Source organism: Doryrhamphus excisus, linkage group LG14 (assembly GCF_037039965.1).
Source record: "Doryrhamphus excisus strain RoL-2023G ecotype Guam linkage group LG14, RoL_Dexc_Guam_v1.1, whole genome shotgun sequence".
NCBI classification, from domain to species: domain Eukaryota; kingdom Metazoa; phylum Chordata; class Actinopteri; order Syngnathiformes; family Syngnathidae; genus Doryrhamphus; species Doryrhamphus excisus.
This window is the reverse complement of record NC_136370.1, coordinates 16,289,802-16,313,668: the sequence shown is the minus strand read 5'-3', so window position 1 is coordinate 16,313,668 and position 23,867 is coordinate 16,289,802. Positions and strand designations below refer to the sequence as shown.

Here is a 23,867-nt window from a genome sequence, read left to right as displayed (position 1 = left end):
TCCAAAAACATGCTAGGTTAATTAGCGACTCCAAATTGTCCATAGGTATGAATGTGAGTGTGAATGGTTGTTTGTCTATATGTGCCCTGTGATTGGCTGGCCACCAGTCCAGGGTGTACCCCGCCTCTCGCTTGATGAAAGCTGGGATAGGCTCCAGCACCCCCTGCAACCCTTGTTAGGATAAGCGGTAGAAAATGAATTAATGTAGTATTCTGGTTACTAGGCACAAAATTACATTACATTATATTACATAACCTTAACACTGCATGAGGTCATGAAGTCAGCCGTATCATGTCTGACACGATAGAGTGAAAAAAAGTTCTCCTCCCATCTTGTGTGGAAGTGGTAGCTTTTTTTTCTCCTTAAGTTTAGAAGTGAGCTTGGAGACCTGAGTTCAATTCCACCCTCGGCCATCTCTGTGTGGAGTTTGCATGTTCTCCCCGTGCATGCGTGGGTTTTCTCCGGGTACTCCGGTTTCCTCCCACATTCCAAAAACATGCTAGGTTAATTTTTAGCAACTCCAAGTTGTCCATAGGTATGAATGTGAGTGTGAATGGTTGTTTGTCTATATGTGCCCTGTGATTGGCTGGTGACCAGTCCAGGGTGTAACCCAACTCTTGCCCGAAGACAGCTGGGATAGGCTCCAGCGCTCCTCGTGAGGACAAGCGGTAGAAAATGAATGAATGATTTATGGCCGCCGGGATTCCGCAAACCCGGTGGAGTGTTGTTGGACTGGAATGGCCACCCAGCCTGAATGAACTCTTCAGAAGCTGTTAAAAGTTTTCCATGTGGGTGCAGGACTTGTCTGCCGTGCAATCTGTTTTGGGGTGAGAGGAGTCAATAGTTACGACCCCCCCCCCACCCCCTCCTCCTCCTCTTTCCCCTGATGCACGAGCGCAAAGGCACACTCACATCTTTCAACCGGCCTCTGATAATTTAGAGACTTTTCTATACTCCAGCTTGCTTTAATTACCGAGCATAAGTGGCAGCATTTGGTCAGGTTTACGAGTCGTCTTCAAAGAGCAGGCTTGCTTCAGACCGACCAATCTGTGGGGCTGCAGAGCCGTAAATCCAAAACGAAGAGACCGCCACCGCCGCTTACGGTGCCTGGGGCGGATGCAGGGTGCAGGAGATGGACTGAGATGCGTTCAGGAAGCCTGTTTTTCTTTTCATTGGTCTGAACCAACAATACGTACGCGCACTGATTGGGTGATACAGGATGAGGAAACACGGGGAAACATAGCAAGCTAGCGAGCTAACCAGTGGACTTCAAGATTTATTTCTGTGTTTTTTTTTTGTACCAGTCTGACAAAATTATTTTTACAGATTCTGGCTTTTTGCTTGGAATATTTCAACATTTTGACTTTATTCTCATGATATCGCATTCATTCATTCATTCATTCATTTTCTACCACTTTTTCCTAACAAGGGTCCCTGGACTGGTGGCCAGCCAATCACAGGGCACATATAGACAAACAACCATTCACACTCACATTCATACCTATGGACAATTTGGAGTCGCTAATTAACCTAGCATGTTTTTGGAATGTGGGAGGAAACCGGAGTACCCGGAGAAAACCTGCGCAAAACTCCACACAGAGATGATCAAGAGTGGAATTGAACTCGGGTCTCCTAGTTGTGGTGCCTGCGCACTAAACACTCATCCACTGTGCAGCCTGTTTCATCCCTTATTATTCATTCATTCATTTTCTACCGCTTATCCTCACTAAGGTTGCGGGGGTATGCTGGAGCCTATTCCAGCTGTATTTGGGCGAGAGGCGGGGTACACCCTGGACTGGTGGCCAGCCAATCACAGGGCACATATAGACAAACAACCATTCACACTCACATTCATACCTATGGACAATTTGGAGTCGCCAATTAACCTAGCATGTTTTTGGAATGTGGGAGGAAACCGGAGTACCCGGAGAAAACCCACGCATGCACAGGGAGAACATGCAAACTCCACACAGAGATGGACGAGGGTGGGATTGAACTCGGGTCTCCTAGCTGTGAAGTCTGCGCGCTAACCACTCGACCGCCGTGCAGCCCCATTCCAAAAACATGCTAGGTTAATTAAACACACCGTGATCGGCTGGCGACCAGTCCAGGGTGACAGAAGACAGCTGGGATAGGCTCCAGCACCCCCCTGCCACCCTTGTAAGGATAAGCGGTAGAAAATGAATGAATGAATGTCCAAAATACATCCAAACTGAAACAGAAAAAAATGATACAAACACTGAGTAACTCTAACGTTCATCATATGACTGTCGGCCATGACTGCAGCTTGTTGCAGTTGGGGTCTGAGTGGAAACAATTGCAAAGGGGCTGTGGCAGACGTCTCATCAAGGCTGACTTTGCTCCGCCTCGGGGCTCTAATCATTTGCAGAGCTTGCTGTTGCTTAAGAAGAGAAATGAGTTCACTGAAAAGTCAGGAGTTCCCCCTCACATTAAACCCGTTTTACCTCAACCCAGCTGTAACCCGCTGTTGGAGTTTGCTGCACAGACTTAACTTTTTATTCTTTTTATACTTTTTAAAAGTTGTCCCAAAATGAATTACAACTAAGCAAATGTTTGAATGTTACAAAATAAACAAAATTTGCCAATAAAGCCAATATAAGCTCTTTTAGTTTGCCTCTGTTCCTGTGTCCATACCCTTATTTTGAGACCCTCGTGAGTATAAGCGTCATAGAAAGTGAATGAATGGATATTAATTAAACTAATAAAACACATTTAGCACCAGAACAAGACGAGTGGTTAGCATGCAGGCCTCACAGCTAGGAGACCTGGGTTCGACTTCATCTCTGTGTAGAGTTTGCATGCCTGGGTTTTTCTCCGGGTACTCCGGTTTCCTCCCACATTCCAAAAACATGCTAGGTTAATTAGCGACTCCAAATTGTCCATAGGTATGAATGTGAGTGTGAATGGTTGTTTGTCTATATGTGCCCGGTGATTGGCTGGCCACCAGTCCAGGGTGTACTCCGCCTCTCCCCCGAAGACAGCTGGGATAGGCTCCAGCCCCCCTGCGACCCTTGTGAGGAAAAAGCGGTAGAAAATGAATGAATGAATATTGGTACATGTTTGTATATTTATCAGGTATATATTTTGACTGTTACCTTTCGATGCGATGAGTTTTGTGTAGGGCTGGGTTAAACGATTATTTTTGGAATCGATTAATCTAAAAATAGTTTTCCAATGCATCAATTAATCGAACAATTTTTTTTTAGATCTGATTTGATTAGATTTTGATTCAATTATCTAGGTATGAATGTGAGTGTGAATGGTTGTTTGTCTATATGTGCCCTGTGATTGGCTGGCGACCAGTCCAGGGTGTACCCCGCCTCTCGCCCGAAGACAGCTGGGATAGGCTCCAGCACCCCCTTGTGAGGATAAGCGGTAGAAAGTGAATGAATTAATATTTTTGGAATGTGGGAGGAAACCGGAGTACCCGGAGAAAACCCACGCATGCACGGGGAGAACATGCAAACTCCACACAGAGACGGCCGAGGGTGGAATTGAACTCGGGTCTCCCAGCTGTGAGGCCTGCGTACTAGCCACACTTCCATCGTGCAGCTGTATTTTGGACATTTTTGCTCTATTTTTATGCTTTGGACTGATGCAATAAACATAATCTGAGCACTCTATGGGTCATGAAAAATAATAACAATCATCATCAGTAAGAAGAAGTATTTTATTCACAGATACTGTAAAAGTAAAACACAAGCTGCCATATCATACATTTATACACAGGGTTTGAAAATCCTATACAAAAATCAAAGATATTCAAAAAAATATGGGTTTCGATATGAAACATGACCTTACATTAAAATAATTTCTTGGAAAAAAGGTCTCGGTTTGGTACTAGGTTTTTAATTCATAAGCCTAAAACCCACAACAGTGAAGCTATTGTAAAAAATTAGAATGGTAAAAATGGAGTAGAAATCATCCCTAAAAATGATTAAAAAATCTCATGCAGCATCTTCAGAGAGGGCCTGAGAGAGTAACGTCTTTGTTGAACAAAGTAAAGAAATTCTTATTGTAATACAAAAAAGCCAGTTTGTTTTTCCAGTGATCGTCTTTGTTCTCTCAGATGACCGGCGTTCCGAAATGATACCATTTTTTTTACTCTTACTCGCACAAAATTAGCAACGATGGAGCGGAGTAGCACAACGCCGTTTTTTAAACTTGCTGAGATGCAAACAAATAAAAAATAAACAGAAGCCAAACTTTGCTCGGTAATGATAGTCTGACAGTAGTTTGAGTAAAAAAGTGTTGGAATGCATAGAGCTGAGGCTCGGCTATAAACAAAGAAAAACTCAACAACAGGCAGATTTGTGCTTCCTCTTATGCCTTTTTTTTTTTTTTTGACATTGTACAGTTCGATCCCCACGTCACGCTTGTATATAAAAAAAAAAGGCTTACATGAGCACACGTGGAGGCACCAAAGAGAACACAAACACTAAACCGTCCGTCATCACAGTGGCTCTCTGATTGATATGTTTTGGCTTCATGTCTCATGAACTAACATGAACGAGCACCGTCTTATAAGCGCTGCTCCGCCTTAGCGTATCCGCCGAGACTCATTGCGATCAAGGCAACTGGAGGGGCAAATAAAACAGACAACAGCAAATGCATCCTTGATGAGAGAACATAGTCCGAGTGGAACGGAAAGAGACTACAAAAGCAGACTAAAGTAAGGCGCAAGAGGCTGAATGAACATGAAAACATGCTGAGGTTTCAAATAAGACCAAAAAAGGCAAATCTGGGAGCGCAATAACATTAGCTTATTGCTTTTTTTTTTTTTTTTTTTCCTCTTTACCCCACTTTGAATGAGACTTGAACACACCACATAATCATAAATACACTTTACAATTCAATATAAAATATGTTTCTTTCAAAGCGGTATGTTCAGTGTTTGCTTAGGTATGTTTAAGATACCTGCACCAAATGAAAATATTAATACAAAAAGGCACTTCCGGGTGTTACACTAACTTTCCAGTAAGTGACGGCCACTGCTATACCGTAAGGGAATTTTGTGCTCACGTTTCGTTTCGCCGCCATTCAAACATGTCCTGTCCAACGAGGCACTACCAGATCCAATTTCCATGCAAAGACACGCTGCCTTCGTTATCTCGGGGTTCTTCGTCACAAAATCCGTGAAGCGGCTGCTACATTTAACCATCCTTGGCTTTTTTTTTTTTTTTTCACTTCCGCATCGACTTTCGCTCGTCCTCAGACTTCAACTTCTCGTGGTCCCTCCTGAGCGGCGGCGGCGGCGGCTGCTGCGGCTGCTGGCGTGCTGCTGATGTCGAAGCACGTCACCATCATGACTCGCGACTTGCACAAGTTGACGCAAAATTCCAGCTCCTCCGTGACCCGCGCCAAGACCTCCAGGTACTCCAGAGAATCTTTATCCAAACTCTGGTCCACGTCGACTGCACAAAAAAAACAAAAACAAGAAATTAACCATTCATTCATTCATTTTCTACTGCTTTTTCCTCACAAGGGTCGCGGGGGGGGTGCTGGAGCCTATCCCAGCTGTCTTCGGGCAAGACTTCGGGTACACACCAATCACAGGGCACATATAGACAAACAACCATTCACACTCACATTCATACCTATGGACAATTTGTAGTCGCTAATTAACCTAGCATGTTTTTGGAATGTGGGAGGAAACCGGAGTACCCGGAGAAAACCCACGCATGCACGGGGAGAACATGCAAACTCCACACGGAGATGGCCGAGGGTGGAATTGAACCCTGGTCTCCTAGCTGTGAGGTCTGCGCGCTAACCACTCGACCGCCGTGCCGCCAAGAATTTAACCAATTAGCTAAAAATGTCATCTCTACAAGAAAGAAGAAATATGATCTCAGGGAAAAAGTACATTTGAAACACTTCTATGCTAGGACTACGTTAAAAAGCCATAGCATTTCAGTATGTGGAATCAAACTATGGAATGGATTGAGTAAGGACCTCAAACAATGCATAACGATGAGCCAATTCAAGAAACAATACAAGCAGTTGATGTTTGCTAAATGACACTTACTATGGTACCCATTATGTCATTGGATGGTCATATCACCTCGTACTTGACAAAAAAAAATTAAATAAAATTAAAAAACTTAAACTATATTAGGAAAGCAGGAAGTGAACAAATGTAACAGTTACTGATTGTAAAAGTACCAGATGGAGGGGTAGGATTTAATAAGCTTTGCTTCTTCCTACTCCTTTTGGACATGTGGAACTGTGAACTGATTATGTGATGCATTCAATTGTAATCTGATGCATGTTCAAATGAAATTAAACCATTACCATTACCATTACCAGAATAAAACATCACGGAAAAGTCACTTACATTCTCCAGTCCACTTGCTGGGGTCCATCATCAGCCGGGCCTTGGTGTCCTCCAGTTCCTCCATCAACACCTCATGCTTGGACTTCAGTTCTTTTACTTGCTGTTGCCTTCTCTCCAACATCTTCAACTTATTGTTAAAATACAACAAACCCTATTTGAATAACGACGAGAAAACAAAACGTACCGTGAATGTACTGTACATATAAAGTAAATAGAAGACAGCTAAATATTTCCTCACCTTGTCAACATCCTGGAATGGTTGCTGTAAAAAAAAAGAGTTACAATGTTATTATTCTGTAGAAATTAAAAGTGAGATGTGGAGAACGTATAAATCAGTAACTAATTAAAAGGAAATCAAACATAATTAATAAGTTAACACATCCTTTCCCGGCTGTGAGAAACCTATGGAAGCAGTCAATGATCCACAGAAGAGGAGCTATAAAAAGCAATTGGGAATGAGTGGTGAGCTGATTGAGCCGGGGAGTGGGGGTTTCGGGGGGGTTGGGGGGGGGGGGGGGTCCTTGCCATCATTGCACATTCTTCAACTATTTCTAACAAGATCATTATCCTCACTCTCGCCATCGTGAAAAGTCCATATATCATTTAAAGCCTGTTAGTAATTGCCTGCGGAACTCTTGACATTCCCAAGGAGTCAAAATTCCAAGCTGGTAGAATCCCTGCACTGACAATACCGTCGCTGGGGGATTGACAACCGAGCTGACTGAAGGTCAGACGTTTCAGACGTGTTATTCCCGTCTCGGCCTTTAAAAAGAAACTGGGAAGAAGTGAGCTAAGACATTCCCATAAGTTGTTGTTCATGCAAAATAGTGCTAAGGCTTAGCGAGAGGGCTTGATGGACAGGGGGGGGGCGGTTTAGGGGACCCAGACGCTACATGATCCGTGACAAGGTCATCACGACACGCATCGCCATGTAGAACATCGCCACACACCTCCATAACTTGTTCCTGACGTCGTCTCTGAAGCCGTTCCACGTCATCGATCTCGTAGACCTTGATTTCAAAAGGCTCCTTCAGTGTTCCCGACATAGGCGGCAAGTCCACCCACTGGCCCGCCGTGCCGACTTTCTTCCCCAAGGAGGAGGTGTCTGGCAGGGGTGCAGGGATGAGACGTCTTCTCTGGAAGCCTACAAATGCCCCGCACATAAACACACACGCTACATTTGAGTATTGTGTATTAGTATTTGTTGGGAACTGCGGCTAAATATGTATGAGCTTCAAGTGATTCAAGGCTGGGCTAGCGATGCCGGCTGCATATTTATGGACTTTTCATGAGTTGCCATGCCGCGGGTTCAAGGACGGAAAATATTCCGGGGTTATGTGTAAGCCCTGAATACCAATGTTTGTATGTTCTGGGTTATAAACAACCTGAAGTCGGTCCCTAATGCTCATATTCGATTCACCTAACCTGGTCATCAAATGTTTGAGGCGTCTTTTTGTGAAACATTCATCACTGCTTTCCCATATATATATATGAATAATGTATGGGACTGAATCAGGGGAAGGGAAATACAATGAAATACCAATTTGTGACTGTAATAGGAAAGGATAATGGAAAGGAAGGGATAAAGAGCCTTCCTGGATAATGGAGCATAAACGGCGGCTATATTGCTATAGTAATAAAGCTATTCCCAACAAAAGTAAAACTTCATTCATTCATTTTCTACCGCTTTTCCTTACGAGGGTCGCGGGGGTGCTGGAGCCTATCCCAGCTGTCTTCAGGCGAGAGGCGGGGTACACCCTGGACTGGTTGCCAGCCAATCACAGGGCACATATAGACAAACAACCATTCACACTCACATTCATACCTATGGACAATTTGGAGTCGCCAATTAACCTAGCATGTTTTTGGAATGTGGGAGGAAACCGGAGTACCCGGAGAAAACCCACACAAAACTCCACACAGAGATGGTCAAGAGTGGAATTGAACTCGGGTCTCCTAGCTGTGAGGCCTGCGCACTACACACTCAACCACTGTGCAGTCTGTTTCATCCCTTATTATTCATTCATTCATTTTCTACCGCTTATATCTCACTAAGGTTTTGGGTATGCTGGAGCCTATCCCAGCTGTCTTCAAGCGAGAGGCGGTGTACACCCTGAATTAGTCGCCAGCTAATCACAGGGCACATATAGACAAACAACCATTCACACTCACATTCATACCTATGGACAATTTGGAGTCGCCAATTAACCTAGCATGTTTTTGGAATGTGGGAGGAAACCGGAGTACCCGGAGAAAACCCACACAAAACTCCACACAGAGATGGTCAAGAGTGGAATTGAACTCGGGTCTCCTAGCTGTGAGGCCTGCGCACTACACACTCAACCACTGTGCAGTCTGTTTCATCCCTTATTATTCATTCATTCATTTTCTACCGCTTATATCTCACTAAGGTTTTGGGTATGCTGGAGCCTATCCCAGCTGTCTTCAAGCGAGAGGCGGTGTACACCCTGAATTAGTCGCCAGCTAATCACAGGGCACATATAGACAAACAACCATTCACACTCACATTCATACCTATGGACAATTTGGAGTCGCCAATTAACCTAGCATGTTTTTGGAATGTGGGAGGAAACCGGAGTACCCGGAGAAAACCCACACAAAACTCCACACAGAGATGGTCAAGAGTGGAATTGAACTCGGGTCTCCTAGCTGTGAGGCCTGCGCACTACACACTCAACCACTGTGCAGTCTGTTTCATCCCTTATTATTCATTCATTCATTTTCTACCGCTTATATCTCACTAAGGTTTTGGGTATGCTGGAGCCTATCCCAGCTGTCTTCAAGCGAGAGGCGGTGTACACCCTGAATTAGTCGCCAGCTAATCACAGGGCACATATAGACAAACAACCATTCACACTCACATTCATACCTATGGACAATTTGGAGTCGCCAATTAACCTAGCATGTTTTTGGAATGTGGGAGGAAACCGGAGTACCCGGAGAAAACCCACACAAAACTCCACACAGAGATGGTCAAGAGTGGAATTGAACTCGGGTCTCCTAGCTGTGAGGCCTGCGCACTACACACTCACCCACTGTGCAGTCTGTTTCATCCCTTATTATTCATTCATTCATTTTGTACCGCTTATATCTCACTAAGGTTTTGGGTATGCTGGAGCCTATCCCAGCTGTCTTCAGGCGAGAGGCGGTGTACACCCTGAATTAGTCGCCAGCTAATCACAGGGCACATATAGACAAACAACCATTCACACTCACATTCATACCTATGGACAATTTGGAGTCGCTAATTAACCTAGCATGTTTTTGGAATGTGGGAGGAAACCCGAGTACCCGGAGAAAACCCACACAAAACTCCACACAGAGATGGTCAAGAGTGGAATTGAACTCTGGTCTCCAAGCTGTGAGGCCTGCGCACTACACACTCATCCACTGTGCAGCCTTACCCTTATTATTCATTCATTCATTTTCTACCGCTTATCCTCACTAAGGTTTCGGGTATGCTGGAGCCTATCCCAGCTGTCTTGGGGCGAGAGGCGGGGTACATCCTGGACTGGTGGCCAGCCAATCACAGGGCACATATAGACAAACAACCATTCACACTCACATTCATACCTATGGACAATTTGGAGTCGCTAATTAACCTAGCATGTTTTTGGAATGTGGGAGGAAACACGGAGTACCCGGAGAAAACCCACGCATGCACGGGGGAGAACATGCAAACTCCACACAGAGATGGCCGAGGGTGGAATTGAACCCTGGTCTCCTAGCTGTGAGGTCTGCACACTAACCACTCGACCGCCGTGCCGCCCAAAAGTAAAACTTAGTAATTTAAATGTTTTTCTCACCGGTTGCTCTCTTCTTGGGACATTTGGAGCTCCTCGTTCTGCCCGAAGAGGACATGCCGCTCTCGCTCATGGAGTCGTGGGCAGAGGAAGCACTCCCCGTAGCTTCGCTGTCACGGATCATACTCTCGTATCCGCTGCTGCCGCCGCTGTGATAGAAGAGTGCCGTGCGACCCATCGCGGGAGGCAACTCGCCGCTCAACACGCTACTGTTGTCACTGCCGTGACCGCTGCTGTAACGCTGGGGCCGCCGAGGTGCTGTTATTTTGCTGTACGGAGAAGGTAGCATAGCAACGGGGGATTTGTCGTCGCCCACGTTTACGCCGCTGTCATTCCCGCTGTCTGAATCTCCAGAACCTCTCACAGGTTTGCCTGATGTGCTTCCCGTTGCCAGTTCGCTCACGCGGCTGTTGGCGGCTCGTATGGCCTGCTTCGTGCCCATGATAGTCCCTCTCCCGGGTTTGGTACTGTTACCGACAGCGGCAGTGGTGCGAGGAGCTGAGGTTCTTCCTGAAGGAGGGAGGTTGGCATTGGTATTCCTAGTCCCAGACGTAGTCAAAGATTTGGTGGAGGAGCTCAAGCCTTTGGAACTGTTGGCGGACAGCGAGCGTGCTTTGCTGCTATTGATTGCTCCTAACGCTCGAGGATTTCCTGATGCTTTGACTTGACCGGTTTTGCTAACGGTTCCTCCACCTGGAGATGATGGGCAGGTAGCAATGGGGGAACTTGAAGAATTAGGAATACCAAATCTTTGTATCGATTTGCCAACTTTACTACTACTACTACTGCTGCTTCCCAGACTTGCTCCGCTGTTTTCCCGACTAAGTCCGAGTCTGGGACTGGACAAAGAGAGGCTTTCACACCGCTCCAAGGACATCTGACTCCCAAAATGATGTCCAGCATCGCCTCTTGTTCCTCTGGGCTTCAGACTAGAAGTAACTCTGACATTGTGTTCACCTTTAAGGCTGGAGGTTTTTAAACTGGTGGAATCCATTCTGTGACAAACATCAGTCTCATCCTCCGATACAGCCGCCCTGGCTCCAAAGCCCCTTGCCGCCTCCCCATATGCTGACTTTAAGGCACTTTGGGGTAGCAGGATCTTAGTCTTTTGGTCAAGACTGGACTTTCTGACTGGTGGCGGAGGAGGGGATGTACAGCCAGGTCTGGGTAGATGACTTGATTTCTGTGAATTAGCCTTGTTGTTTTTCCCGAGAGAGGAGAACTTAAGGCTTGGAGCTGCAACAGCATCCTGGGCTCCCTTGGAGTCCACCGAGGAATGGATGACCGGGACTGTTCCCAGAGTAGTGGCACCTCTTCTGAGCTGGGGCATCCTGCTGGGAGGATCGCATTTCTTACTGGTCGACTTCTCGCATCCGTCGACCACCCTTTGGGATGAGGTAGACCCATGCGCCTTCGATGGCCGAGGTGCACTGCTGCAGTTGTTGGATATTTTGCTTGAAGAGATACCGCTGGGGGGGTTTCTGACAAACCTGCTGGTGTTGCCGGAGTCAGAAGGCTGAGGTTGGACGCGCTGCCACGGACTTTCCTGCTTAGCCTCTTGTCTTGCCTCTCTGCTGTTGCTGCTACTGCTACTGCTGGAGATGGACGAGGTAGGTTTCACCTTCCTTGGAAGACTGGAGTGGACTATGGAAGAACTTTGCGGAAGCGAGGAGCTGAGTGAATGGGTTTTTGTTATTTTAGACGGAAATCTAAGGGAACCTTTGGTTGAATCAGGAGACGGGGGGCACTTTGTCAAGGATAGTTTGCTTGAGGCGGCACTGTCACTGTCCTGTTCGGAAAAACTAAATCCGCTATCATTTAAGGAATTCTTGGCATCTCTAGGAGATGAAACACAATGGAACATGTCAAGGGAATCAAAATTAAAGTTGGCTTCCGGTCCGATGCTCTTGCCCGGTGGAAGAAAGACGTCAGAGGACTGAGCCCCTTCACTCTCTAGCGTGCACACGCTAACTTCGCTAAGCCATGAGCTAATAGATGAACCCCTGCTATCTATACACTCCATCGCTCCTTCCTGCGGTGGTGTGACCAATACAATGTTCACATCAGATCCTCCGACTGACGACGTGTAGGCGTCAAATTCGTCATTGATGCTGCTAATGATGCTGACCGGTCTGGAGCCCGAGGCGAGTGCCTGCAAGGAGCAATCACTGTTAAAGCTGATAATGCTGGATGGCCGACCCTTATCAACAATACTGCCTATCGACAACTCCTCCACCACAGTGAACACAAGCTCGTCCTCTCCATTCAGCTCCACAGGCTGCTGCAGGGTAACAGTCGCTCTGAGTATGTCCCGATCAAAACATCTTTCCCGCAAGGTGGAGCGAACCTGGCAAACCTCCAGCGGAGCTCGGAGAATTGGGGATGAGCAAGGATCCCTCATTTTCACAGCTTGGTGGCTCATTCCGACTGGAGGCATTCTAGTGTTTGATCGCTCCTCCTTTTCGGAATTTTCCTTGCTGGAGGCTTTCCTGTTGAAGTAGACCTTCTCCCTTACAACTGGCTCGGGATCAGTCGTCGCAGCAGCTGACAGTTTATCAGCACTTATGTTTTCTGACGGCAAGTTCCTCTCTCCGTCAGCGCTCGTTCTGCACACATTTGAAGCACAATCAGATGGTTTCCATTCCGCAGGTTGCCTTGTTGAGATGTCAGCTTTGGGTTTTGTGCCAGGGCTACAAAATGGCTGCACAGCAACAGATTTAGCAGGGATGTTATCTTGGTTGCAAGCGATACTTGTAGTAGTCTTTGGTGAAACAGTGCTTCCTGTCTCCTTAGATTTTTCCGTTTTCGGGCTGGCCTGGCTTCGCTTGCCCTCGCCAACAAACGCTGCAGGTTCTTCGCTTCCGTCGATGCATTCCAATCTCTCCTGCAGCTCGGCGAATGTGTTGCATTTAAAGAATTGGTCTCTGTCTAAGGGGCCGTCTTTTGCCGCTCTTTTCTTGTTGAGGGAGGGGATGATGGGAACAAAAGCAGGGGGGCCTTCGTTGTCGCTGAGCTCTCTGTCTGAGATGGCAGCACCCCCGGGGCCCACGTATATGACCGTATCACATGACTGTTCACTACTGGAGGAATAGTCTGGGTCACTGAGCAGGGAGGGCAGATCCGGGTCCAGGGCCACCGTCCGAGGATGGAAAGGCCTGAGATGAGGTGGTCGACGGATCCTCCCTTCCTCACAGGAACTTTCCCCTCCAGATGAACTGGATGCGTACTGCGGAGTAAAAGCAGGAGGCACATACGTCTTTAAGACAATCTCATTAAAGGATGGCAGTAACGCTGAGTCCATCTTCTAAAATATTCATGTGGCAATCTGGTCTTTCTCCGGAACCATTTGCGTGCTATATTAATTCCCAGGATCAAATCAATCTCTAGATGAGATTAAGGCTAAATTCATTCATGAAATTATCACTAAATATTTACTTAAGGGTTAAAAGTGTACATTAATATCCATATAAAAGTGTTCTGATTTATTGTGTGCGGACTGCATTGTAATTAAGCCCGGAACCGTTAGTGAACAAATGCATGCTGTCATTCCGCCTAATTATCTGCAGCACATATTTCCCTAATACCGAGGAATGCATTCCACAATTCCTCAGGCAGCGGTATTGATTATGTGTTGAAGAGCAGGGAAAACTACCTCCAGACTTACTGCACAAATAATCTTTCACTTGCTGAGGCATTAACGCATTCATTTGCTTAATAGCTCCAGAATTACAGGAGGAAAACAAATTTAAGGATGCAATGCAACGGACATGGTGGATATTATTTCAATTATATTATGTAGTCTGACAACAATGTTCAAATGTTTAATAACAATTACTCTAAACGGATTATCCACCATAATTATTACAGGTGATGGTGACTTGTTGAAAAACCTTAAATCTCTGAAGTCTTTCAGCTCCATTTTGTCATTGATGCTGGTTACCTTTGTTTTCTTTTTGCGCATGCGGTGAATGCGAGATGCCAGCTGGATGGTGGTGAGGGAGTCTGCGTAGTTGATGGGAGAATCCGAGATGTGGGCGATCATGGTGGTTCGACAGTTGATGTTGCCAAGAGACTCTCTCAGCAACATTGTCAGTTTGCTGTCCCTGAGGGAGCGATGCGATGTTATTAGCAAACAGCACTGCCATACAGTATATCATAGTGACAATAAAGGGAGCTGATATCATTTCAAAAATCCCTCAAGGATGAAGCATTTTGAATTCTTAGGGAAAAAAAATCTTTCAGAGTGTCACTTTCTATAACTAGGGCTGTCAATCGATTAAAAATATTTGATCGCGATTAATCACTCTTTGTCCAGAGTTAACTCACAATTAATCACATTTAATCACAGATGGAAATATGTTTTTATCTATAATAAGTAAGGAAATCTCTTTGTGGTAAACGATTCCATGTGCAACTACAACGATAATTACATCAAATTTTATGTAAATGATATCAATTTGGGCCATTATTTAAAAAAAATACAGTCAACAAGCATATTTTTGTATTACTATTTTTCCTTATTATTAGCATTTCAGCTCAAAAACTTGCCCACAAATGTTCAGCAAATACAAAATGGGAGCAAGTGAGACCTCTCACACTAACATGTCTTTGTTTATTTGTGTCAGCTCAAAATAAGATTTGTTTATTCATGATACTGGTTTTAAATTTGAAATGTTTGTGAGTAAAAAGCCCATTTAGGAACATTAAGAAAGGATTATTATTAAAGAATTGCCTCAATGCACCTTTCCTTCATGTAATGTACAAATGAAAATATCTAAAACATAGGGCAATAGTCATAAAACATTTTATACAAATTGCAAACCTAATTTCATTTCATTTCTCTTTTAAAACACACTGAAATACATAGAAATGAATCATTATATTATATTATATATATATATATATATATATCACTGTAAATCAAATTTGCCGGCGTTAAAGGGAACTTCCGTTAACACGTCATTAATGCGTCAACTTTGACAGCCCTATCTATAAGATAATATATTATCAACAATGTATAAGGCTGCCACAAGAAGCTAATTCATTAGAAGAACAAGCCCATGTGACAGACTAATGATACGAGCTGGGACTTGCCCTACACAATTCCATGCGGATTACAGCTGTGCAGCAGTTCATTGATTAATGGAGTATTTTCTCACCTGTACGGTACGTGTTTTGCTCCATTCGCTAACGCCATGATGACGTTTCCCAACGCATTCAGAGAAAGACAAGCGCCACCACCTCCGTCTCGGCTTTTGCTAAGGACCTTCTCGCAGCTCCCCAAGTCAATAAGGTGCAACCTGCTCCGTCCGCCAGACACTGGGAGGGCAGAAGGAGGAGTGAGTGAGTAAAACACAGATGCATCATGTCTGTAAAGTTCCTCACACACTATTTCGTGATCTCAGGCGTGACACAGCGACTACCACAATGAATGAATGAAGGCTCCCACTAGATTAGTAGCACATAAAAACAAAGAGGCTACATTGTAGGAGCTACTTATAGTGGTTAAATTTCACTATATGTAAAAAAAGATGTTTTAACTGTAACAATGATTTAGAGTGCATGAGAAAGTGGAAAAGAAAATTCGGCTATCCACAAGATCATTAAGTATATTGCACAACACAGCAATAGCACTACTGTTGTAACAGTGGTAAGTGGTAAGGCTAAATTAATACCTCGGATGACTTTAATATAGCAAGTGTAACATTTTAGCACTGAAATACTCATCAATTGAAGCATTTACAGGACGTTATGGCGATCTACAGAGATATAATATATCTTAAGTGTAGGTCGCAGAGAGGAACCAAATCTGGTGTGGCAGGACGTTGTGGAAAAACCGTAGAAATGACACTAACTTCCTCCCTTGCCAGTCTTCTCCATGCGGTACTGGTAGATGTGCAACGTAAACAGCATGTGGGAGTTGCGTCGCTCCTCCTCATCTGCATCGGGCCGGCTGGTACTGCGTGCAGATATGGCGGCATCCAGGAAGAAGGCTGCCTTCTCGGCTGTCGGGGCATGAAGTTCGCTCTGATTCTGAAGCTGCAAAAGGGGACGGGGGGGATGGAGGATGTCAGAAAGAAGGCTGAGCAAAAGAGACGGCATGGTGCTTGAGAAACAGAACAGGCCGACAGCAAAGAGGGCAAGTGCTTAATTGGACCCCAACACATATTCCTTGACCATTAGATTGGGTCTCAGGGGCAATTAAACCAGCAGATATGTGCACAGAGGGAGGAAGATTAGCAGAGGTAATGGTGCAGCAGGAAGCAGAGAGGTAAGCCCTTCACCGTGGATGTGATGATAATGTGGGTGAGAGAAAAAGATGGAGCGAGAGGAAGGGAACCTCCATGCGGATGCTAAAAGGAAGAAGGGATGTCTTTGAAGTGAGGGGACAAACATTCGCCCGAACATCTGACAGCGACGCCCGTGAGTGGCTTTTCAAACCAACACCATCCCTTGATAATACTTCTATTGTGCTTAGAAGGCTCATGCGTTTTCACACACACACACACACACACATGCAATAGATGCTGATGGATGCTGACAAGAGAGTCAATACAAAGGTAAGTAGAAAGCCATCAATACCACAGATGGCTTTGGTGAAAAGGCAAAAGACGTGCAGGTCAGCGTTAGATGATATTCATGAAGAGAAATATTTTTATATGCAGACAGACAAGATGGACTCCCCACAGAGAGGGTGTGAAAAGGCAAAAAGTTTCTCACCTGAGTGCCACAAATGGGATCCTCTCTCAGGTGGATGCCGGGAGACTGGCCTTCCTGCGGGTTCCCGGTCGACACTTCCGATAGCAAGTCCCTCAGCTCCTCATCTTTGCCGAAGATTTCCACCGCTGACACACGGACGGAGAAACGAGCGCCCGTCTTCTCCTGGCGCTCGTTGATGAGCTTAAAGAGCCAGGAGATGGCGCAGGGCACGACACCTAGCGTCTGTGTAGAGCTGTCTTTGCCGATCATGGTGTATGTCTTACCTGTCAACATGGGGTGGAAATAGGAGGACATTAAAGTTATGGCTTAAAAACAGTGGTCTCAAACACGCGGCCCGCGGGCCAAATGTGGCCCGCAGGACACTAGTTTGAGGCCCCCGCCTTGATACAAAAGTTTAATGTTAGTGCGGCCCGTGCAAGTTTGATACGGACGCTGTATGGTATCATGTACCCAGAAAAAATTATTACGTTTGATTAATGTTCATGTTAAAGGTTAAATAACTGTTAATAGTTATCCTCCCTATCCGTGTGGAAGTGGTAAGTTTTTGGCTATTTAAGTTTAAAGGAAATAACTTGGAGGCTACCGTTTAGGTCGCTAGCTCTAGTTTGCGAGTTAGCATGTGTCTCAAGACCCTGCAGTTGCACAATATGTTGTAAATAAAAAAGTATAAATGTGACTATAGTCGTGTTTTGTCATGTCTACAGGGCTCTAATAATGCTTTGTTCATTTTAATCTGAAAAAAATAATTTGTCTATCCACCAACTATATGTGGTTTCTTAAGTTTTTATTATTTGCCGTTTTACTATTATTATTATATTTATTTATTACTGATTGATTTTCTTTTGATTTGTTCAGTTATTTTTCTCCTTATTTTGTGCAGAAAAATAAAAATTAAGATATTTGAGAACAGTGGAATGTTTTATCAGAGCTTTTATTGTAGAAAATTTGAACCAAAGCACTGAAAAAGTTTGTATATTTTGCTGTTTTGTTTTTTTTGGAAAATCCAGTGCCCCCCAGTTAAATTGAGTTTGAGACCCCTGCTATAAAATAAAGAATATGAGTGGTATAAATGTGTGGTTTGTAGCTGGAAAAGATGTGTTTTCGTACACGGGGAGTATCTTACCAAGCTTAACTTGGCCAAAGCAGAAGATGCAGCCATCTGCGCCATTCGCCACCGACTGAATGACCTCAGCTACTGTCCCTGAGCACACCTCAGCCTGTGGAACAACATCACCACTCCGTTTACAGCCATGTAAAAGATAAACCAACACACAATGAACAATACATCCATAAGTAGCCTTTTAAATGAACATTGATTATCCCAATCAAATGAATGGCTTCTATGTTTTTTTTTTTATTGTATTGGCGTGCGCTCATGTTTTGGCATGTAACTCATTTTTGCTGTCTGTTTCAGCACGAGTCCTCTGGGGCAATGCTTGTGCAGCAGAACCCCCCCTCTCTCTCATTCATCATACAGCAAACAAGGCCTGTAACAGCACAGCAGCTTGCTGATACAGTTAGCCACCAGCAGCGTAGTCCCAGCGGCACTATCGAGCATGTTGGCCTCGGCTCTGCAGTGAAAAACGTTTTAGGCTTAAACTATCAGCTTACTTAGGCAAACACTTGCTTCAGGTAGAAGAAATGATGCACTAGTCTTTAAGTGATAATATTCTTTTTGCTTATGTAATTAAACCTCCCTGTATCACGGGGAGTACACCTTTTGGAGTATAAATAAGCAGTGACAGGGGTAACCGTATAGTACAATATAGTAAACATGTATCTAACCTTTTGTCTTTCATGTCAGCAGGTATGCTCGCCAAAGGGCTGAGATTAGATATAGCGGCTATATGGAAGGAGCGTGGATTGAAATCATTCCCCACAGGGCTTAAAAGCCCCAGCTGTTAGTCGCATACTGGTAAGAGTGCCCCCTGACCCAAGAACGGCATTTTTTCCTTAAGCCCCTGCCCACTCCCTGTCAGCCTTAAGATGTTCCTTTGCCCTTGAGAGGGAAAAAAAAAAAGGCACCTTCGAAAACAATTCCGACGCATGCACCAGCAACATATATTTACTCACTTGTGAGGCATCCTGGGTAAAAACAGCATCAAAGGCGAATATCTTTGGGACGGCAACAGTGGCGGAGCGCCTGTGTCCTGAACTGGAGTGCGGCGGGCTGGATGCGGGATCGTAAAGAGTCACTTGTTTTTTCCTGCTGTCCACTTTTAAAAAGGACTGAGACTCTGATGAGTCCGTAGCCTCCAGTGATGGGCAAATACGCATCATCACTTTTACCTACAAGTGAGACAAACGGCAAGGAAGCCGAAAAGAACAAGGTGAATTAGAAAGCCAGGTAACAAAGCATGAAAAAATAGCCTGAAGTGGTTTGTCGGAATGCATTTCCTGGTTTGCCACAAAGCAAGAAAAAAAAATGTACTTTTTACTTGTACAGTACTGCTGACAAAGAGAGAATAAATGACATAGCTCAGCCTCCAAACCGGGAGCTCGGTGCAGCATTGTGCATTAACATCACGTTCTCTCTGTGTCAGAGCTGACGGACACGGAAGGTTACCATGGAAACATTCAATCCTACATTGACTGGCAGAACTGACAGGTCAACATAATGCCTAATGGTGTCGGTGTTAGGCGGCAAGGTGTGCATTGAAAGTCAAGGCAGAGAGTGGTGGGGATGAATGTGTGTGAAGCCACATGCAGGGGGGGATTAACACTCCAGCAGGTTGTTTTTCTGGACCAGGAGAAGCTCACCAGCATGGGAGTGAGGGAGCATATGGCACCCCTCTTATCCCACCTCCTCACTCTTCCTACTTCTCGGCTCCGTCAAACCCCCCTATTGGTTTCTATCACTGGAAATTAAAAGGCTCAAACACACAGTTGTATGTTGACATTTCAACACTGTTCATAAATCACAATCATACCTTCCTACATGTTCTACTACCATGAGGGACATGCACCTACCCTGATTGCCATGGTTACTGCAGCGGATACCAACTGAACACAACATGAAATACATGTTCCTGCCATACTGTACAAGTGGCTTTGGTGTCTGTCCTAACATTTGCGACACAGACATGGATAAATGAGACATGAAAAATACACGTTTTTTCACATCAGTACTACTTTTAAACATCGTTCAGGATACATTTCATTATATGGATATTTTCAAAACCGCATATTTTTGTCTGCATTTGGGCCTTTTGTCTACATTTTGTTGCTAAAGATGCAAAGAACAAAATTATGCCTTTGGCATTCATGTGGCTTGAGGCTGTGTGGAATAGGAGAATGTAGTCTTTTAAAATATCCACGTCGGTGCAGACATAGCATTAGCTTAAAATATGATGTGATCATCCCAGCACATTTGCCATTCATCCCCTCAAACTTGCCAATTCTTTTATTTTTTCCTCAGAAAATTAGCCCAGAAAACAAATATCATACAACTTTGTCCATAATTTTTTTTTTTTAAAACTTGATAATATGCTAATGTATGATTGTAAATTGTTACTGGAATTACACCCTGGCAAGCAGGCAGTGTCGATTATTTTGCAGCTTGGAGAAATGCCATCTTCGACATCTTGCCGGGACAACCCAGGGGAGCCTTGGACTAGCTGTTGCGTTAGTCTGTGAATCCCAATTTATCCATTTAATCGATCATTCATTTATAAACATTCATTAGGGGTGAGTATATATATATTTTAGAATTAAAATGTGTTTAATAAGTGTGTGCGTGTCGCATAGTTAGGACTTAAACCTGACATTATGCATGAAGTGTTTAGCTTGTTAGCTTCCGGCGCTAATGAACAATGACAACTGAGAAGAATCGAGTCTAATAAGTCAGTCACAATTAGTCACTTTTATTGCAAATGTTGATCTGAAATCTGAGACATTTCCCTGAGTGTATCAAGATTTTCAAGATCAATATTTTCGCCATTTGCTGATAGGCGTGGAACGTACTGAGTCAACTGAGTCCTGTAGGTGTAGATGTTTTTACAATGGTAAATTCTACAGATGTTCCAATCAGGATTTTATGCCGATCCATGAGTGAAATCGGTCGATACCAATTTGTGCAACATTTATATATGCTTGTTTTACCAAAAACATTAAACTCATGTTTTGTATTTCACAATGCATTTATTTCTACTCTGAAACGCAGGTTTGCCCGCCTCTGCTGGGCCCCTCCAGCCACATCCGCCGCCTTCTGAACTGCATAACCTCATCTTCTGTGCCCACGGCATCCCAGAGAGGAGACAAAATGCGGGTACTTGTCCGTCAGCTTAGCACCAAAGCTAAAATCAGTGTGCACAATGTGCATTGGCCGCACACGCTCACTCGTCACGGTCCAAGCGAGCTGTGTCCGCTCATTGAACAGCCGATTTGAGGAAGTACTGAGACTAAAATGGATGAAAATGTGTTATTTCATTCAACATGCCATAGATAAGACAGAATAGGACCCTTCGTAGAACAATTAACAAAATGGGGGTACTTTAAAGTGTATTAGCGTCTAGCATTAATGAGATGATGGAATTCCCATGCAGTGTCCCATGGATGGGACACTGCATCTCATTTATATCTGCCATCCAAGCCTCACTAGCGCTCGCTCTTTCAGCATCAATTGGCTTTGAAGCCTGTCGGGGTTACTGTCGAGCTTTGAAATCACATCTATCGAAATGTCATTCATTTGAAGGACGGAGTCAATTAGAGTGGGCAGCAGTTTGGAAGGAAAGTTAGGGGAAGAGTTCGACTATATTTCCTGTCTTGGAGGTATCTGAAATGATTGGTAGCTGGGGAGAAATATCGGCTTTCTTATATTAGTTTGACCTTTCTATTTTAGTTCAGTCAACCATTTTTAAGCTTGAAAATGCCTAATTTAGGGCAACAGTACTGAAAATCCCTATCTTGTAGTGAGTCCATCTTGGGTTTTTCCAATCCACGGGAGTCCTGTTGCTATGACTGACGTGTGCACATGTTGAGAAAATTACATTTGCTATGACATTTAAAGCGTCCTTTCACATTTGCCTGCAGTATCTCACACAGCGAATACCTCGGTTATATTTATGTTGGCGCAGATCACATGCTTGAGGCCACAGAGGATTGGCCACAGTATTTTCACACCTCAAACTGGTGTGCTAATGGCCCCTTGTTTCACTGCCCTTAGATCCCCCACCAAGACCATTAATGTGGTTCTCCAATCCCTAAATCAGCACAATGCTGAAGTCAACGCAGACATTTCAAGAAGAAAGATACTGGCAAAATGATTTCTACAATTATCATATCAAATCAGTCAACAATGAAAAACAGATGGGCATGAAAATAAAAACAGGAAGTGATCGCTTTAGGATTACAATATAGCTTAACGCACTTCTAAAAATGCCATAAATGTTAATTGCCTCCTTTGGAAACAACCCCTTCAGGGGCACAGATGCACAAATTATCCCTGTTGTGGACTTGTTTACAACAATAAGTTTATCTCGCTGGGAAATTTACAATAAACGACCCAACTGTCTGGATACCTGACGCAAAAAAAAAAAAAAAACAGCTCTTCCTACCCAGGTGGGATCTTAATCTTACTCTGGGACGTCTGTTTTGTAAATACAGGACGCGGGCTCAGACAAACAATAGCCAATAAACCACAGAGGAAGAGTGATATGTTTACACAGCTTTCTTTAATGACTGCTCCATCGTGACGACTCTTGACTTTCATCAGCGTACGGTCAACCTCGCGTAGAAATAGAAAAGCTGTTGTTGACATAACCGCAGATTGAACATCCTACAAATGAGTGAAGTCATGACGTTCCAGCAGGCTTATCCGATGTATGTGCTACACCTGGTTTTCCTCCCTGTTTTGGGTGTGAGCGTATTTACTTCCGTCACGTGCGGGGATGAGGTCATGTTTTCAGGATTTATTTGCTAGTGTGTAACTTCCTGGTACGTTTGTGTGAGGTTTGAGGATACATTGGTTGAAACCAAATCGATAATGAAGTGCTGTACAATATCGATATCAGATATTAGTAAGAAAGCCATTATTGAACATCCATCCATTCATTAGGATCAAGGCCAAAATTGAGCATCTCTAATATATTATCCTAATGTAAATAATATGGCGGCACGGTGGTCTAGTGGTTAGCGCGCAGACCTCACAGCTAGGAGACCAGGGTTCAATTCCACCCTTTGCATCTTACTCCGGTTTCCTCCCACATTCCAAAAACATGCTAGGTTAATTGGCGACTCCAAATTGTCCATAGGTATGAATGTGAGTGTGAATGGTTGTTTGTCTATATGTGCCCTGTGATTGGCTGGCGACCAGTCCAGGGTGTAGCTGGATAGGCTCCAGCACCCCCGCGACCCTCGTGAGGAAAAAGCGGTAGAAAATGAATGAATGAATGAATGAATCTGAGATGTCCCATAATAGTGCATTTGAAGTGTTTTGTCAAAAATCTAGCCAAAACTTAAGATTATGTGGGAATGACCGTGTGCATATGAGGATGTGTCTCTCACCTTTCCCATCCCTGGATTCTCTTTCACTTTGGACACGGCCCTGAGCAGGCATGGCGGGGCAGGAGGAGGCGACACCTGAAGGATGCCGCTGAAGTTGGTGGGATACACGGAAGGCTCCTGTGGGTGGAGCAGGGAAGGCTGGTGCTTCTTCCGTTTGGAGGACAGGTTCAGCTTCTGAGCTGCCCTGCAAAAAAAAAAAAAAAACAAGGACCCTCAGTCGCTAAGGGCAGAACAGTCGAAAACGTTTTACGTGTAGTTTATTGATTGTCAGCCTTGATGTGTTCTAACTTGATAAATTAGACACTGTGTACCAACAGGAAGAAAAACAAGATGCTTTGTATTTCTCCAAGTTAAAACAAGACAGTTCTCCTTGGCACCGGTCTCCTCAGGGTCCCTTACGAGAAAGATAATCCTGAAGCCAATTCTTATTTTTTGCCTCCCTCAAGTAATATGTTAGATGAGCA

At 44.4% G+C, this 23,867-nt stretch overlaps 1 protein-coding gene across 5 annotated transcripts in view; it reads right to left on the bottom strand.

The window, feature by feature from the left end:
• Nucleotides 1-3,672: 3,672 nt before the first annotated feature.
• The window catches only part of kif26ab (kinesin family member 26Ab), a 76,717-nt gene continuing 56,522 nt past the window's right edge, over nucleotides 3,673-23,867 (bottom strand). For 4 of the 5 annotated variants that reach the window (XM_058091270.2, XM_058091272.2, XM_058091275.2 and 1 more), the window contains 12 exons: nucleotides 23,404-23,587; nucleotides 18,973-19,188; nucleotides 18,023-18,116; nucleotides 16,900-17,162; nucleotides 16,035-16,218; nucleotides 15,339-15,498; nucleotides 14,120-14,282; nucleotides 10,183-13,405; nucleotides 7,306-7,499; nucleotides 6,594-6,617; nucleotides 6,356-6,506; nucleotides 3,673-5,435 (listed from right to left, as the gene is read on the bottom strand). In XM_058091270.2, the coding sequence (XP_057947253.2) occupies nucleotides 5,233-5,435; nucleotides 6,356-6,506; nucleotides 6,594-6,617; nucleotides 7,306-7,499; nucleotides 10,183-13,405; nucleotides 14,120-14,282; nucleotides 15,339-15,498; nucleotides 16,035-16,218; nucleotides 16,900-17,162; nucleotides 18,023-18,116; nucleotides 18,973-19,188; nucleotides 23,404-23,587 (5,059 nt within the window). In that variant the 3' untranslated portion in view covers nucleotides 3,673-5,232. The remainder of the gene's footprint in view (nucleotides 5,436-6,355; nucleotides 6,507-6,593; nucleotides 6,618-7,305; nucleotides 7,500-10,182; nucleotides 13,406-14,119; nucleotides 14,283-15,338; nucleotides 15,499-16,034; nucleotides 16,219-16,899; nucleotides 17,163-18,022; nucleotides 18,117-18,972; nucleotides 19,189-23,403; nucleotides 23,588-23,867) is intronic. The other variant, XM_078796318.1, reaches the window with a different exon arrangement.